General features: G+C 52.3%; 2 protein-coding genes across 2 annotated transcripts; one reads left to right on the plus strand and one right to left on the minus strand.

Moving 5' to 3' along the window:
• Positions 1-9447: 9447 nt before the first annotated feature.
• METTL27 (methyltransferase like 27) lies at positions 9448-14258 on the plus strand. The gene is given in 7 exon segments (XM_008141486.3): positions 9448-9474; positions 10650-10779; positions 11339-11467; positions 11659-11794; positions 12124-12216; positions 13848-13968; positions 13970-14258. Coding segments are annotated over 7 exon segments (744 nt in total). The 5' UTR covers positions 9448-9466; the 3' UTR covers positions 14097-14258.
• An 811-nt stretch (positions 14259-15069) lies between these two features.
• Positions 15070-16779, minus strand: CLDN4 (claudin 4). The gene has a single exon (XM_008141485.3). It carries the CDS (start codon positions 16525-16527, stop codon positions 15898-15900), a length of 630 nt encoding a protein of 209 aa, XP_008139707.1. The 5' UTR covers positions 16528-16779; the 3' UTR covers positions 15070-15897.
• Between the last annotated feature and the right edge of the window lie 343 nt (positions 16780-17122).

Below are 17122 nucleotides of genomic sequence, written 5' to 3' on the forward strand. Positions count from 1 at the left end.
TTGTAGTTTGTTTTGCAGGACAGGGTCCTGGCAGATGTCCTAGGGAGGCGGCTTATCAGTGTTTTTTCCCCAAGCCTGTAAGACAAAATTATGAAAAGTTCAAAAGAGGCTTGTTTGAAGGTAAGGGGGGAAGGGGACTTCCTACTAATTATCCCTGAGTTGTAAAAACAGCAGGGAGGAGGTATATGGAAGAATGTAACCTTGAGAATAGCTTATCTTGTCCCTCAGTCTGAACAGAGGGGCTGTTTGAATCAGAGCTAACAACCTTGGGGTTTAATTACAAGGTGCTTCTCATACGTTGTGGAAAGCTACAGCAAAGAAAAGGAAAGGCCTTGTTCTACCCTGACCTTACCCTCGTTCCCTGCTGGTCGGAATGTAACCGGTACAGTCACTGTGGAAAGCAGTATGGAAAACAGTATGGAAAGCAGTGTGGAGGCTCCTCAGACAATTAAAATAGAGTTACCATGTGACCCAGCAACCCCTCTTCTGGGTATCTACCTGAAATTTTTAAAAACATTTATTTGCAAAGGTAGATGCACCCCTATGTTCACTGCAGCACGATCCACCATGGCCAAAGCACGGAGACCACTGAAGTGCCTTACGACAGATGATCGGATGCAGAGGATGTGGTAGATACATACGATAGAATATTGCTCTGCCATAAGAAAAGACGGAATGCGGCCATTTGTGACGACATGGTGGACCTTGAGCATATCGGACGAAGCGAAATCAGTCAGGCAGAAGAAGTTAAGAACCGTATGGTTTCACTCATATGTGGGATATAAAACTGAAAGCAACAAATAAACAAATAAAAAAAAGCAAAAACTCACAGACAGAGACAACAGTATGGTGGTTACCAGATGGAAGGGGGGAGGAGGAGAGAAGGGTGAAGGGGGCCAAATGTCTGGCGACAGAAGACTTGCCTTTGGGTGGTGGGCACACAATGCATTATACGGCGGTTGTGTTGCAGAATTGTATTCTTGAAGCCTATATAATTCTATTTACCAATAAATTCAGCTTTTAAAAAATATAGTGCCATGAATATGGGAGTGCAGCGATCTCTTCACAATCCTAGTTTCAGTTCCTTTAGATAAATACCCAGAAGTAGGATTGCCAAATCAGGAGGTAATCCTATTTTTAATTTTTGAGGAGCCTTCATACTGTTTTCTAGAATGGATGGCTGTACTAATTTACTTTCCCACATGTGAGATATATATATATATAGATATATATAGATATATATATATATATATGATGGAATATTATTCAGCTCTTAAAAAAGAAATCCCTCCATTTGTGACAACATGGATGCTAAGTGAAATAAGCAAGACACAGCCCTAGCTGGTTTGGCTCAGTGGAAAGAGCATCAGCCTGCAGACTGAAGGGTCCCGGGTTCAATTCCCATCAAGGGCATATGCCTGGGTTGCGGGCTCGATCCCCAGTAGGGGGCGTGCAGGAGGCAGCCAATTGATGATTCTCTCTCATCATTGATGTTTCTATCTCTCTTTCTCCCTTCCTCTCTGAAATCAATTAAAAAAAAAATTTTTTTTTAAAGAAAAGAAATAAGCAAGACTCAGAAAGAGAAATACTTCATGAAGCTGAACTCTTAGAAACTGAAAGTAGAATGGTGGCTGCCAGAGGCTGGGGTTGTGGAAAACAGGGTGTTGTTGATCAAAGGGTATGAAGTTTCAGGAATACAAGATGAATAGATCTAGAGATCTAATGTACAGCATGGTGATGATAGGGAAGAAGATAGACTTTATTAAATCCTCTCAACACACATACACACGGATGGTAACTATGTAGAGGTGATAGATATGTTCATTGGCTGGATGGTAGTGGTCATTTCACAATGTATATCAAAACAGCAAGTTGTGCACCTTAAGTATATACCATTTTTATTAAAAGAAAATCATGTTCCTCAGTCCCCGAAAGGAGTCCTGCAGCCACTTTGTCACTCCTGCCAGCCACGGGCATCCAGCTTCTGCCCTCACCGCCCACTACCACTGCCCTGGCCTCTCAGCGATAAACGCCTTGTTGCTACATGTAGTGGAGAGACACCATGAGCAAAGCCAAAAGGCAGTTGAGAACCTGGGAGAAATGCTTACAACCCATGAAACCACCCAAGGACCAGTATCCAGAACACCCAGAACTTCTAAGTGTTACCGGTACAAGGCTCCTGTGCCTGATGCTTCAAAAAGGAGGCACGTGTTCAATACATCCCAGTTTGGAGTAAGGGAAGGCTTATTGATGGAGAAGGCCTAGCTCAAGAAGATGAGAGTGCCTTATGGCTTCCACAAATCCATCTCACGAGAGTCTAGAATGCCCTCGCCTGTGTGGCTCAGTGGGTTGAGCGTCATCCTGTGCATGGAAAGGTCACCAATTCAATTCCCAATCAGGGCACATACGCAGGTTGCAGGTTTGATCCCCAGTAAGGGAGTGTATGAGGATTTTTTTTTCTCTCTCTTTCTCTCTCTCCCTCTGCCTTCCTCTCTCTCTAAAATCAACAGAACCCAGCCAGTTTGGTTCAGTGGATAGAGCGTCGGCCTGTGGACTCAAGGGTCCCAGGTTCAATTCCACTCAAGGGCACGTGCCCTGGTTGTGGGCTGGATCCCCAGTAAGGAGCCTGCAAGAGGCAGCCAATCAGTGATTCTCTCTCATCATTGATATTTCTATCTCTCTCTCCCTCTCTCTTGCTCTCTGAAATAAATAAAAAATATATTTTTAAAAATAAAATAATAAAATAAAATCAATAGAAACTTTTTTTAAGAAAGCCTAGAATTCAGGCATCTATTATGTCAAGGCCAGGGAGGAGGAGCCAAGCAAGAGGAGTTCTGGAGGCTCTTGTAAATCTCCAATAAAGAATTATTATTCTGTACAAATCTACCCCCCCCCCCCACACCACCACCACCACCACCCCGGGCTTTGGGAAAGCAACCTCTGACAAGGGGCTGCTCAAGCCTCAAGCAGAATTCCTCTAGCTAATTAGCATATCGGAGGCAGGAGCTATTCGCCTGAAGGAGGTGGAAGAAATACAAGCTAGAATTGAGACCCAGAGCGGGAACATTTCATTCTGTTACACAAGGAACTCCTGCAAATATAAATAAGATAAAATCAAGTGACTCAAAAGCACACATAGGCAATGGCAATTCACAGAAAAGGAAACCCAAGAAGCCAATAAACTTATGAAAAGATGTTCAGCTTCATCAAATCGAGGGAAATAAATGCAAATTAAAACCATAATGTGATACTATCTCATTTGCAAAATCAAAAGAAGTCAGACAATACACTGAGCACTGACGAGTTCCTGGGGGAAACAGCATCGATTCCACGCCGGTTTCCGAATCCTCACAGCCACCCAAGGTAAGAAATGCGTTGCACAAAGCCACCCGTTACAAGCATGTGAAACTGACGCAAGAAGTTAATAAAACAATAATTACCCATCCAACTTGCAATGCAATTTTTTTTTATTTCCTATTCATTCTATTTCACAACTGACTGGATTGTTTTCACTACCCCCTAATGCGTTACAAACTCCAGTCTAAGAAGCACTCCTTAGAGAAACATCCACTTGCAAACAAACAAAAAAAAAAAACATGTGCAAGGCTGTTGATGGCAGCATTTTTTCCCCATCAATAGGGAGCTGGATAAATGAACTAGGTGTAATCGCCTAACGGATGACTAAGCAGTGGTTAAAATGAATGAGAGCTATACCCACCAGAGTGGAAAGATCTCAAAAGCAGTGTTAAGTGAAAAAGGAAATAACAGCTATAAAATGATAAAATTCATATAAATTTTTTTTCAAACCCGTTGAGCAATCGTGTATGTTGTTTGGACACATATGTAGTGAAAATCTAAGAACAAGACCTAGAACAGCGATGGGCAACCTTTTGAGCTTGGTGTGTCAAACTTCGCCAAAAAGCTGAGCATCACTCGGGTAGTGTGTCACTTTGAGGAAAAAGCATTATTTCGCAAATGTTTCATCCTCAGGAGCAGCAAATGTTTCATCCTCCTTGTCATCAGAAATGGCTACGCGTGTCAGTGCTGACACGCGTGTCATAGGTTCGCCATCACTGACCCAGAAGGTCCTCACCCATTCATGCTGGTAGCTGGTTCCCAGGGGCAGCAGATGGGGAAGGGGGAGTCCGTGGGAATGTCAGCTTCATCTGTAATGATGTCTCCTTCTACTTTCAGATAATTTAAGGCAATCATGGCAGAGTGCCAACATTTGTTTACTTAGGGTGGTAGATGCCTGAATGTTCAGAACAGGTCAGTCAAGCAAAGGTCTGAAGGAAGAGCGATCTAGGCCCAAAAATAGCCGTGCAAGGGCCCTGTGGTAACTGCGGTAACCATGTCTGTTCCAGGGACAGGAGAGGCCTGGGGAGGGAGAGGGGAGGAGACAGGTTAAGGGTGAGGTTAAAAAGAAATTTGGATTTTCAGTTTTACACAGGGAAGTAAGTTCATCAGATTTATATGTAAAAACATCATTCTGGTTGGGCTTTTTTTTTTTACTATTGAACAGAGTGATAAAGAAATACATTGCAGCCGAGGCCGGTTTGGCTCAGTGGATAGAGCGTCGGCCTGCGGACTCAAGGGTCCCAGGTTCGATTCCGGTCAAGGGCATGTACCTTGGTTGCGGGCACATCCCCAGTGGGGGGTGTGAAGGAGGCAGCTGATCGATGTTTCTCTCTCATCGATGTTTCTAACTCTCTATCCCTCTCTCTTCCTCTCTGTAAAAAATCAATAAAATATATATTTTTTTAAAAAAGAAATACATTGCAGGGGAAGGGAGGGAGGGTTATTGTACTAATCTCTTATTTTCTGTGTATTTGAAATTTTCCAGGAACAGAAAGGGTAGATGAGAGCAGACTGGCAGAGGTGGAGGGACAAGGTCACAGAAGGTGCTGATGGCCAGAACATGGGACAGGAGAAAACTGGCTTGGGCTGAGCTCCTAGCTACCTAGAAGTTTGGGGGCTCTGCAGAAACAGGGGGCCAAGGAGGAGCGGGCTTGGGAGTGTGGAGAAAGGGAGCTGGATTGGGGCACATTGCCAGCCAGAGGCCGGTGGCCTCCCAGGGGAGACGTTAGGTGCACAAGTCCAGAGTTCAGGGGAGAGTCAGGGCTAAGCGCCACCTTTGGGAATGACGGGCACAGGAATACTGGTTAAAAGCACAGGGCTAGATGCGATCACCTAGCAAGTGGGTGTAGCTAGAGAAGAAAGGAGGGCCCAGGACTGAGCCAGGGATCTCCTACCTGGAGGTGGAGGAGGAGGCTGCAAAGCAAACAGAAGGAGCAGCTTCTGGGGTGGGAGGTGAGCAGAAGGAAAGGAAGTTGCTCTCTTGTCCCCCCAAACCTCACCATCTGCCTGTCAACCACAAGGCAGCCCCTCCATGGCAGCCCCTGAACCAAACCCCAGCCTGGTAGCCACACTCCTCGTGGCCCGGGCCCTGCACACATCAGCAGCCACACCTGCATATCAGAGACACACAGCGTTGGCGAACACATTCACACACACCCCAGGAGCAAGCGCCGTGGCTGGCACCAGCAGCCATTCATTCCCTTCTCCCTCCTTGCTGAAGGCAGCCTTCCCTTCCCACACGGAGCCAGGAAATGCCAGACCACACTTTCCCAGCATCTGGGGCTTCTGGAAAAATACTCACCACCACCAGCACCCAAAGACAAAGAGAGAGACCAGGAGACAAGGCCCTGGCCTGCCTCGGGGCTCTGCATGTGAGGACTCACGAATGCCTGAGCTGCTGCCACCCTCTTGTGACCAGAAGTTGCCGACAGAGCAAACCCAGCGTGGCAGACAAGAGAACGGAGCTTGGGTCCGTGGTGAAATCAGTGGGCCGCTGGGCCCACCTGGGTACGGCTGACCCCTGGACTTCTTGTAAGAAAACGTAGCAAACCCTAGTATTTAAGTGACCTTAAGGGGGGTTTTTGACACTTGCATTCAGATGCTTCCTCACACACGCCCCTCACAGCCTGGCCCCTGGAAGTCGTGCTGTCTCCCAGGACTCATGCCCACCAGCATCACCATGTCTTGACCTGACAGGCCCTCATCCTCATAGTCTCCTCAGCACCCACGGCCATTGGCCTTTGGCTTGTACATCTGTGAGACTGGACAATAGTTTTGAAACGTGAACTGCTGCTTTTACCACCTCTCCTCACCCCCAAACTATTTTGTGGCCCAGCCCTTCTCCCCACGGTGGTGGCAGCTTGACCAGGTGTATCCACTGCCTCAGGAGAGCAGCATTTTCAGCAAATGACAGAAAACACTGTTGGGTTCCAAAAGCTCAGGACCCGAAGGAAATGAGGATTAGAGGAAACAAAAACACTTCATGAGTCAGAGAAAAGCTTCCTGCCCCAAAGCTGGCACAGGTTCCTGGGCTCAGGAGGGAAATAAATGGAGTGGGCTGTGTGGAGAGAGAAGTCAAGGGGGGCCCAGGGTCCACCCACAGAAGGAGTAGAGCAGTGAGGGGCAACCTTTTGAGCCTGGTGTGTCAAACTTCGCCAAAAAAACTGAGCATCACTCGGGTAGTGTGTCACTTTGAGGAAAAAAATATTATTTCGCAAATGTTTCATCCTCAGGAGCAGCAAATGTTTCATCCCCGGCATGCGGCCGCCTCAGCGGCCGCGTGTCATCAGAAATGGCTACGCGTGTCAGTGCTGACACGTGTGTCATAGGTTCGCCATCACTGGAGTAGAGCAACATCCAGAGACCACCAGCCCTCACTGGTGTCCCTCATGGCAAGTCTCATCTGCCACCAGGGCCCGGGCCATCTTTGTAGGAGCCGTGTTGGTGCCCACAAACTGTGCAGCCCCCGTCAGTGAGCGGACACCACTGAGAGACTCAGAGGTCAGCCATGCAGGCATCCCCAGGACCCCCACCAGGCCTTCCCTGGAGCAACCCCAGCCGCCCTCTGATGGTCCAACAGGACTGCCTTTACTGGGGTCATCCACCTTACACTCCTCACTACCACGTCTCCATAGCACCCACACACTCCCCGCGCCCCACCCCAAACAAAGGAGTGGCTCTGGACGCCTCGTCAGGGGTGTTGGCTTGGAAGGAAAGCCTACACGTGGACACTGAGGAGATAGTGAACAGAGCCTGAACAGAAGAACTCTCCTCCCCCGGGTTAGAGTCGGGCTGTTTCTGACTCAGCTCTGTGACTCCGATGCCCAACCCAGGGCTTATAAAACAGGAGATGCACAATAAATATTTATTGGCCTAAATGAACTGTGAGGCTGCAGAGCTGGGACCCATACAGTCAGCTGGCTGAGCCAGCCTCCATCCCAGCCTCCCACTCGCCTTTCAGTGAGGGCTCAGACGTGGTCATGTGACCCATTTTGGCCAATAGGATAAACCAGAAGTCATGGGGTGGGGTTTCCAATAAGCTTTTGTGATGACAAATACAGTCAGCTGGCCTAGCTTTTTGTCCTTTCCCCTTAGTCCTGTCTGGAGGTGTAGCAGCCAAGACAAGGTGACAGCGGTGAGGACAAAGGCCTCCATGCAAAAGGTGGCAGAGAGAAGATGACAAAAGCCCGGGTCCCTGAGGGCATAACTGAACCCCAGACCCTGCTGTCCAGTCTCAGCTCCCTTTTTCAGAGCAGTAAATCTCTAAGTCACTGCCATGCGGGTGTCCTTTTATTTGCAGCTGAGCACAGAAGATTCACACATATTCAGCATACACCTTTGGACTAAGACAGATTTTGATGTAGATCCACTCCCCCAAAACTGCTCTTACCAAAGTCACTACATGAACTAAAGGAAATGACAACAGCTATTGTAACAGACAAATCCTTAAATCTCAGTAACTTAGCACAATGAAAGTTTATTTCTTGTTCATGTTGTTAACCTAAAAATAAAGGTTAGGCAACAAGGGAGAGGCAACAAGCAATTATTTGACATCCAAAAGATAGCTACGCAAGAAGCTGTCGACCTAAAAATGTCCAAACATGTAGGGAATTTTTATAAGGACTTATTTGAGCAAAATTGACAGCATAGGCCAGGAAGCAAGATCTCAAATGCCTCCCAAAATGGCAGCATGCAGTTTCTTATATGCATTTGATATGAAGGATGGAACATAAGGAGGATTACAGGAGGGTAGGAAAAAGCAAGATGGGGATGGGATTGCAGGTTAATGAGATTATGTCTTAGCTTGAGGTGGTCCCCTTTAGAAGGAGGGTCCTGACGTGAAAGGGTGGCTACATATTAAGAGCCTCTGAAAGGGGGCATTTTAAAGGCATGTTAACCTGCTTACATACACAGAGACAATGGACAGGGCTTGCTTAAAGCAAAGATAAGCCTTTTACTAAGGAAGTTATTCCTGGGAGGTGACTATGCACCATGACCTGCACAGTTAGGAATTTATGCTCACAACACCCTGTGATGTTACATTCCACAGAACCCCTTTTTTTTTCACCCACAGAGCTATTGTAAACTGATTTAGGCAGAAACTCATATAGTGTCCAATCAGGAGGTGAAAGCAAGGGGTATTTATGAGAAAGGGAAGGGGAATAATTACATGAACCAAAGGAAGGAGTTTCTATAGGTGCAAATAAGCTAACATAGTGATGCTAATACTAAAGAATGTCTTTAATTTTCAGTCCAGTAGTCATAATGTCTGCTTTTTTTTTTATTTTATTAGCTTTACAAACAGTTGTTTGGAATGCAATGCTGCTTTAGGCCCAGTCCAAAGGTTATTTTGCCTACTTTTAATACGCCAAAGGTTTGAGTAGTAAGACCTTCGAGGCAGTTACTCTGGGATGGTCGCTCCAACTCCAAAAAGTAGCTCTGCTTATTTTATTTTTCACGATGTTACAGTCCAAGGCAGACCGATGGAGAGGGCACTGCTCCACACAATCATTTAGGGTCACAGACGCCTTCATCTTGTAGCCCTACTGTCCTCTGGGTGCTTGGGCCCACTTCATAGAGAATCATATAGTGGTTGTTTTTTATTGTCCAGGTCTAGAAATGGAATACTTCAACCCCTGTTAAAGAACACAGTTAAACCAAGTAAGCTGAAGATCTAATTGGCTTTATTAAGTGGTTCATGAATGGAGCAGCATCCCATCCATCAACTAGAAGGACACTTGGATGAGTTGTATGAAAGGAAAGAGGTTTTTTGTTTATTTTTTCCAAGCTCACCTGAGCTGGGTATTGTAATGATGTCATAACAAGGTTTTGTTACGGGCAACGGACCAGGTCTGGAGCAGGTCTGCCTTGAGCCAGCCTATAGTGTGTGGGTTCTTAACTTCACGCAGGGAAGATTTCATAACACAAGTTCGGTGATTTTGAGTACGTTTATTAAAGCTGGGGACAGTGACCCAAGGAAAGGCTTGGGATAGAAGGAGCTACAGGAGAGAGACTAGGCGGGGCTGCTCTGGCTCTCAGAAATGTTATGGGAAAGAACTGGGCCAAGACTGCTTGAGCTCACAGGTTTATGACCGCTGGGCTTCGGACTATGATCAGGTAAACCCGCCGGGGTCCTCCGCCCCCCAGAGAAAAGGGGGCCTTGGGGACAGGTTCAAGGGTTTACCCCGAGAGGAGCTGCTGCTGCCCACTGCTCCCCTGGTTGCAAGTTTCATGGGGTCCCTTAGAGCTTAGGAGATGAATGCCTGTGAGGAAAGGGAAAGGAGTGGGTGGGCTCCCAGGAGGGAGTTTGCTCTGGGCCCTTCACCTTGAGGGTTTTAAAGGCTGAGAGATTTAGGGGAGGATCTCAATAGACTATTCATCAGCGTTTCCAAGTGTGCCCCTTCAAGGCCTTGGTCTCCCACTGATGGGTCAGCACAAGGGGTCATTAGCCCTGGCATGGCCACCTGGTTTTGTTGCTTTTCTGGGCCTGGACCTGAAATACAACTGAAACCTAGATGTTATCTCTAGGCAGGAAAGATGATGTGTTTAAACCACATGACCAGCCCAGAGATAGGAAAGGTCAGGGGTCTAAACCACACGATCAGTGATACGCCAGGGGATGTGATCAGTGATAATGGCCACCCTGGGGGCGAGGTCCGGCTCCAGTTTTGCTTGTTGTTGGCTCCCTCTCTCCGCCCAGAGAAGTCTGGGGCTCCCACTGCCTAAAAGCTCATGGCTTTTTAGGAAGCACACAGGACGTCGGAGCCGAGGGCAACCGGAAACCCACCTACTCAGCCACCTAGAAAATATTGCAAACGAGTCTTCCTGGGCTGGAGGCGGGCCAAAACTTTGAGCCCATTGGCTGATGGTGGAGGGGCGGACTGCCAGCGACTTTTTTGATTGGGTAGTTTTTCTTAGAAGACAGCCAATCGCGGGCGGCGGGGGCGGGGCCAGGCGAGCACGCAGACCCGTTGGGAGTTCAGCGCCCCGCCTCCCCGCGGTCCGAGCGGAGGTAAGTTCTGACCGCCCCCCCCTTCACTCTCCCCACCGCCGGGGAGACCTTTTGGCCCAGGAAACCCGCTCACGGCTGCGGGGGTCCGAGCAGGCCCGCCCTCCCGCTGCTGGAACCCCTTCTCCAGCCCTGAACCGCAGGTGTCCGTTCCCTGCTCAGTGTCCCCGCCTGTGGAATGGGCGTGTGCGGTGCCCGGAGAGCCTCTGCTCTGCCAGGCGGATGGGAGAGGTGGGGGGGTGGAGGTTGCGCTGGACCTCAGGATAGGGAGGCCTTTTCCCAGCAGGAGGATGGCTCAGGAGGAGGGCGGAAGCCTGTCCAAAGTGCGGGCGCGGGTCGGGGCCTCGCATGGCATCACCGACCTGGCCCAGAAGCTGCACTTTTATGACCGCTGGGCTTCGGACTATGATCAGGTAAACCCGCCGGGGTCCTCCGCCTCCCTTGCTCGCCCAGCCTCAGTTTACCTATCTGTACACCGGGAATAGATAGCCTTGCACCCCAGGGCGGCTTGTGAGAATGAAGTGAGACCTGGGCACAACCTTGCAGCCGGGTTCCCTCTCGAACTGCCCCCTCTTCTGCCCACCCACCTCAGCCCTGCCCCTGCCCTCTGACCAGCCCCATCACTCCACAAGGGCAGCCCCTAGAGATCAGGGGCCAAGACCTCCCTCCCCACTTTGGGACTGCAGCCCAGGCAGAAGGACTGCCTGCCTAAGGAGGTGCCATTGAAGGGCCACTATGGACTAAGCACAGAGCACTGCCTTGGCCAGCAGAGCAGGTCTCAGCAGTGGGCTGAGAGGATAGCACCTCATGCCTGTCTCCTCTCACTGCAGTCCCGGCTACACACACACACACACAACACACAGACACACACACACACACAGCTTAGCCTGGCTGACTCCTAGACCACCCCACACTGAGGCCCCTCAAACACTAGGACACAGGGTGGTAGTCAGCTCAGCGCTCTGTCCCCAGGATGTGGCTGCCCTGCAGTACCGTGCCCCCAGCCTTGCAGTGGACTGCCTCACCCAAGCCCTTCCAGGCCCACCCCAAGCCGCCCTGATCCTGGATGTGGCCTGTGGCACCGGACTGGTGGCTGCCGAGGTGAGGCCTGCCCAGATCCCCTGCCCTCTTTGAAGCCCCCACTTGCTCAAATTTCTTGCCAGCCTGGCCCCAGATTCCCTGGTTCCCAAACACTTGGGCTACATCCACTGCAGAGCCCACTGCTCTCCTTAAGGTGCAGGGACCCCTCTGGGAGGTGGCAGGTGTGAACTGTGACAGCCCGCCCACCCCAGCTGCAGGCTCGAGGCTTCCTCCGGCTGCATGGAGTGGACGGGAGCTCAGGGATGCTGGAGCAGGCCCGGGCCCGCGGCCTCTACCAGCGCCTCAGCCTCTGCACCCTGGGCCAGGAGCCTCTGCCCAGCCCTGAAGGTACTTCTCTTGCCACGTTTCCGTCCCCCTTGCTGAGCCCTCCATGAGCCCCCTTCTCTGCTGAGCCTTCATTCCCCTCTGCGCCCCCCCAGTGCCTCACTAAGACCCCCTCTGAGGTCCCGTGAGCCCCTCTCTGAGCTCTCCGTCCCATGATCTGACCTCGGACCAGAATTGGGCTAACCTGCCATATCCCCCACGGGATCTGGGTCCTGCAGACACTAGAGGTTGGCCTGGTCCCTCCCCAAACCCACCATGGATACCATCCTCCAAGGTAGTCTGAGGCCACACCGAAGACAAACCACCACACCACATCTGCACTCTTCACACAGGGACCTACGACGCAGTGCTGATGGTGGGTGCCCTCAGTGACGGCCAGGTGCCCTGTAGTGCGATACCTGAGCTCCTGCGAGTTACCAAGCCAGGTGAGAAGCAGCCCGACCAACCCCCCACACACCTTCCCCTCTCCACACCCAAAGACTCAAGCCTCAGAATTCCTGCCCTCTGGGCTCCATCATCAACCAAGTGGCATGGTCTCGCCTAGGGTCACACAGCCTCGCCTAACATCCCAGCCACCAGCTGCTGAATGCTGACCCAGGCAAACAAGCAGGGCAGACAAGTGGCCTCCTTGCCTCTTATTCATTAGGCAACCAGGAGTAACTCCACTCTCCTCTCTGTAGGCATAGGCCCTTCCTAATAGGATTACCATGATAATTGGGTGAAATAATATATCTAAGGCCTTTGCTTTAGCCTGGCTTGAAGTCTCGGTTCAGTTCCCTCATCTTCCAGCTTCCTCACTAACTCATGGATGACTGTTAGATGAATCATTCTTTCCTGGTCTCAGTTTCCTCCTCTGTGAAATGGGGCTAATGCATTGCTACTATGTGTCTTGCCCTGTGCTGGCCTCTGCCCTGAGGAGAAAGAATACACCCTGCCCTCTGGGCTCCATCACCAACCCACCACGTCCCTGCTTCCCAAACACTTGGGCTACATCTTCAGTAGGGCCCAGGGGAGAAAGACCAGGGCTGGGATGGGGAGTAGGAGCAGTCCACACAGGGACACAGCCTAAGTGAAGTTACAGGCAGAGTGGAGTCTGAGGGTCATGAGGCCCTGACGTGGCTGCAAGACAGGACCAGGAATCCCCAAAGGTTCCCCTGTCACAGCAAGATTGCATCTCCCTGGAGGGGCGCAGCACAGGCTGTGGCTAAGCCTGGGCAGGTCTGGGCAGGCCTCGGAACCATGGAGGCTGACAGATGTAGGGACATTGGTGTGGGGTCAGAGAAAGAGGTAGTGATTGGGCTCAGGACAGGAAACTCCCATTGCCTGAACCCGTAAAGACCAGGCCTCAGAGCCCAGCCTGTGCTTACCAGACCCCTCAGCTGGCCAGAGCCCTGTCTGCCTGCCCACATGGCACAGGCTCCCCCTTCAGAGTCCTTCCTCTCGGCCCCTCTCCACCAGCAAGCCCTGCTTCTCCTCACCCCTTCCTCCAGGAAATCTTTCGGACACCAGTATCTAAGTGCATCCGAGCCTGCACTGGGCATGCTGTGGGTGCCCCGAAAAGGTTTGAAGGGGTGAAATCATTCATTCGTGCAGCCAGTGCTTACTCACTGCACTGGCCTTTCTGAGACAGGGTAATTAATGAACCCCACTCTGCAAGCGAGAAACTGAGACTCGGGGAGGTGAAGGGACATGTCCAAGGCCATGTGCTTCCTTCCTGTGCCTCCGGACACAGCCATATCCTCCAGCAGAGGCGCTGGGTGAGTGGTGAGGATGGGGCCCCCTCTGTCCAGAGAAATAAGAATTCCCAGCATAAAGGATACTTGGGCCCTAAAGGGTACATAGGAGGCATTCAAGCTGGAGAAGCAGAAGTGATTCCTGAAGGTGGAAATGGTGAGCCCCAAAGGCTTGGAGATAAGAAAAGGCTGGCCTGGGGGTAAGCTGGGAGAACTCATGTCCTTGAGGGCACCCTTGGCGACATGAGCCAGAAGGAAAGGGGACCACTAACCTGGAACTTTGGCTCCGGCCTCTCACCTCCCTTCCCCCCATCCCTCCCCAGGTGGGCTGGTGTGTCTGACCACCAGGACCAACCCCTCCAACCTTCAATACAAGGAGGCCCTGGAGGCCACCCTGGACAAGCTGGAGCAGGCCAGGGAGTGGGAGCGCCTGGTGGCCTGGCCTGTGGACCGGTGGGAACTGGCTACCACCAAGCTGGAGGTGGTGCCTGGCACTTCTGACGGCGATGGCTTCATCTCTGGCATTGTCTACCTCTACCGAAAGCGGCAGGTGGCCCAGGTTGAGGAAGTAAGGCCCAGTGCTCAGCCCCTAACTGGCCTCTGACCTTCCAGGTGACTTCATCCAGGCCCGTCCTCGGGCCTTCTGTACTTCATCTGTAAAACGGGCCACTGCACCAACCCTGCTTCTCAGGAAAGCTCTGCCTATTAAATGAGTCCCAGAAGGGGCAACAGGATTCTGACTCTGCAGTTCTCTCACCCAGGGAAAGAGTGACATCGTCCCTGTGGAGGACAGAAGTGAAAAGAGGCTCCAACCCTGGTTGTCCCTGAGCCAGACCCGATAGGGCCAAAGATGGGACTTGATGACTCTTCCCCAGGCTGATGGGCCCTCTCACCTCTAACTCACCAAACAGGAAACCTGCACGCCTGCCTCTGGGCCTTGGCCAAACACTTTCACCTGTCCAGGACTGGGTTTCTTTATCTCCAAAGAGATCGGAACTCAGGGTGAGGCTTGGAGGTTGCCCCATGAACAGGGCTGGTAATCATTCCTCCAAGCAGGTGGGGAGGCTTCAGCGGGGGAGGAGGCTCCGAGCTGGGCCTTCAGGATGAGCAGGATCCAGAGGGGTGGGGAAAGGGAAAAGGACATTCCAGGCCCAAGGCAGGGAAAGCCTGAGCAAAAGCCAGGAGGAAGAGTGAGCAGACCAGCCCGGCTGCCCAGACTGAGTTGGGACAAACAGGGAGAGATCAGGCGGCCCATTCACTAGGTCTGGATGTCCCCATCAGCCCTCCCTCCCAAAGTCCCCAACACCTCACCAGGGTTCTGGGCACACACTTTCCTGTACATGGGCTTCACCCGCTAATAATTGAAGGGCTTGAACAAGGTGATTACAAAGGTCAGGCCAGTTCCAAGTTTTGTGTGTTGTTGTTTTTTACGAAACCAGTTTTTTAAGTTCCCAACCAGGCTAGACACTGTGGTCCTACCCCTCGCTGACCCCCTCCACCCCCTGCCCTGCCCACCCACGGCTGAAATCAGAAACATACAGAGTCTTCCTGTGCACAGGTCTCATTTATTGTAGAAAATAATAGTAATTACCGTGACAAATAGATCTTATATTACAAAACAAACCACAGAGGAGGCAGGAAAAAGCCCCAGGATGAAGGCCAGAGTAAGACTGTTCCTCTGCCTTCCCCAGGCCAGCCAGTGACCTTGACATTGGCAGATCGAAGTGGCCAGTTTCAAGGGGCCCAGGGTTCTCCTGCTGAAGCCACTGAGGCTACAGGGTGGGCAGCCAGGGCTGCCTCTACAGCCCCCTCCCCCACCACTACCCAAACCAGTTTGTAGCACCTTCACCCCTCCCTTCTAAACCCGTCCGTCAACTCTGCTCCGTAGGCAGGTGGGTGGGTGAGGCCCCAGCCATTCTCATGGCCACAGGGTTTCCACAGAAGGCACTTGGAGGGAGTGGGGATGATCAAAGAACAGTGGCCAACACGGGCATTGGCAGGGCACCCAGTCAGAGATCCCAAGTAGAGTCAGGGCTGAGCCGTCCTGGCCAGCAAGAGTCAGCTCCCCGCTCCACTGCCATGCCCGTTTGCTGCCCCCCCACCCCACCCCCTCCCCGGCCCCCGTGTCCATATCCATTCAGAGGAAGGTGGCTAGGAAGTCTTTCAGTCCGTCCTCGGAGTGTAGAGGAGGCCTTAGGAAGGTATCCGAGAGGGCCAGAAGGGGCTGAGGGCTGCTGGCCAATGTCCTGTCTCAGTCCCTGCTTGCCCATCCCCCAGCAGCGTGCGGGCCACGGCAGGGCCATCCTGGGGTTAGAAGCTGCGCTGAGCTCAGTCCAGGGAGAAACAAAGTCAACAGAGTCGAGCAGTGGCACCTTACACGTAGTTGCTGGCGGGGGCGGAGCGGGCGGCAGAATACTTGGCCGAGTAGGGTTTGTCAGCACGGGGCGGGCAGTTGCAGCAGAGCAGGGCCCCGCCAAGCATCATCAGGCCGGCAGCCGCCCAGCCCACGTAGAGTGAGGCCCCTATCTCCCGCTTCTGACCAGAGGCCACCAGCGGGTTGTAGAAATCGCGGATGATGGTGTTGGCCGTCCAGGACACGGGCACCATCACCAGCAGGCCGGCCAGGATGAACACCACGCCCGCCACGATCATGATCTTGGCTTTGCTGCTCTCGTCCTCCACGCAGTTGGTGCACTTGCCACCCATCACGGACAGCAGCACGCCTATCACAGCCACGACGATGCAGATGACGATGAGGGCGCGGGCCGCCTGCAGGTCCTGCGGCAGCGCCAGCATAGAGTCGTACACCTTGCACTGCATCTGGCCGGTGCTCTGCACCACGCAGTTCATCCACAGGCCCTCCCAGATGGTCTGCGATGTGACGATGTTGCTGCCGATGAAGGCCGTGACCCGCCACATGGGCAGCGCGCAGCTCAGGATGGCGCCCAGCCAGCCCAGCACGGCCAGCGCAATGCCCATCACCTGAAGCCCCATGGAGGCCATCGTTCCGCGTCTGCTGGGGTCTAGGACCTGGAAGTCTTTGGGGATCTGGCCCTGGGCGCTGTAGAAATCCAAGTGCTGAGGATGGACACTCGGTGTCCACAGGGAGGCCTCTCACTGCGAGTCCAAGGCGAAGGCAGTCGGAGCAGCTACGAATGTCTCTCCCAGGAGTCAGACGCCAGCTCAGGGAGTGTGACCAGACAGACCAGTTCCTTCCAGCCGACAGCTGCTACTCGCACTCACGCTGGAGCTTGGGGCGGTTATATTGCTCTGTGGAGGGGCGGGGATAGAGGGAGGGGTTTCAGTCCCTGGGGCCTTTCCCTGACCAGTTTCTCTGGATTCCTGAGCCCAGGCCAACAAAGGCACTTTGCCTCCCCAGCTCTGGGCCCCTGAGTCACAATCTCATAGGAAACTGCCCTCTCCCCCATGCTGAGGTCAGACACTGAGTCATAGCTCCCCTGGAATTGCACAGAACAGGGGGGCAAGGTTTGGGACCTGAAGACCAGGGTTCCCCCACCCCGGGGCTCCCTCATTCCGGGCTCAGTTGGTGGGACTGGGGTGGTGACCCTCAGGAAGGATGCAGGTGAGAATGAAGTCC

The sequence above is a fragment of the Eptesicus fuscus genome, chromosome 4, assembly GCF_027574615.1.
Source record: "Eptesicus fuscus isolate TK198812 chromosome 4, DD_ASM_mEF_20220401, whole genome shotgun sequence".
Lineage (NCBI taxonomy): Eukaryota > Metazoa > Chordata > Mammalia > Chiroptera > Vespertilionidae > Eptesicus > Eptesicus fuscus.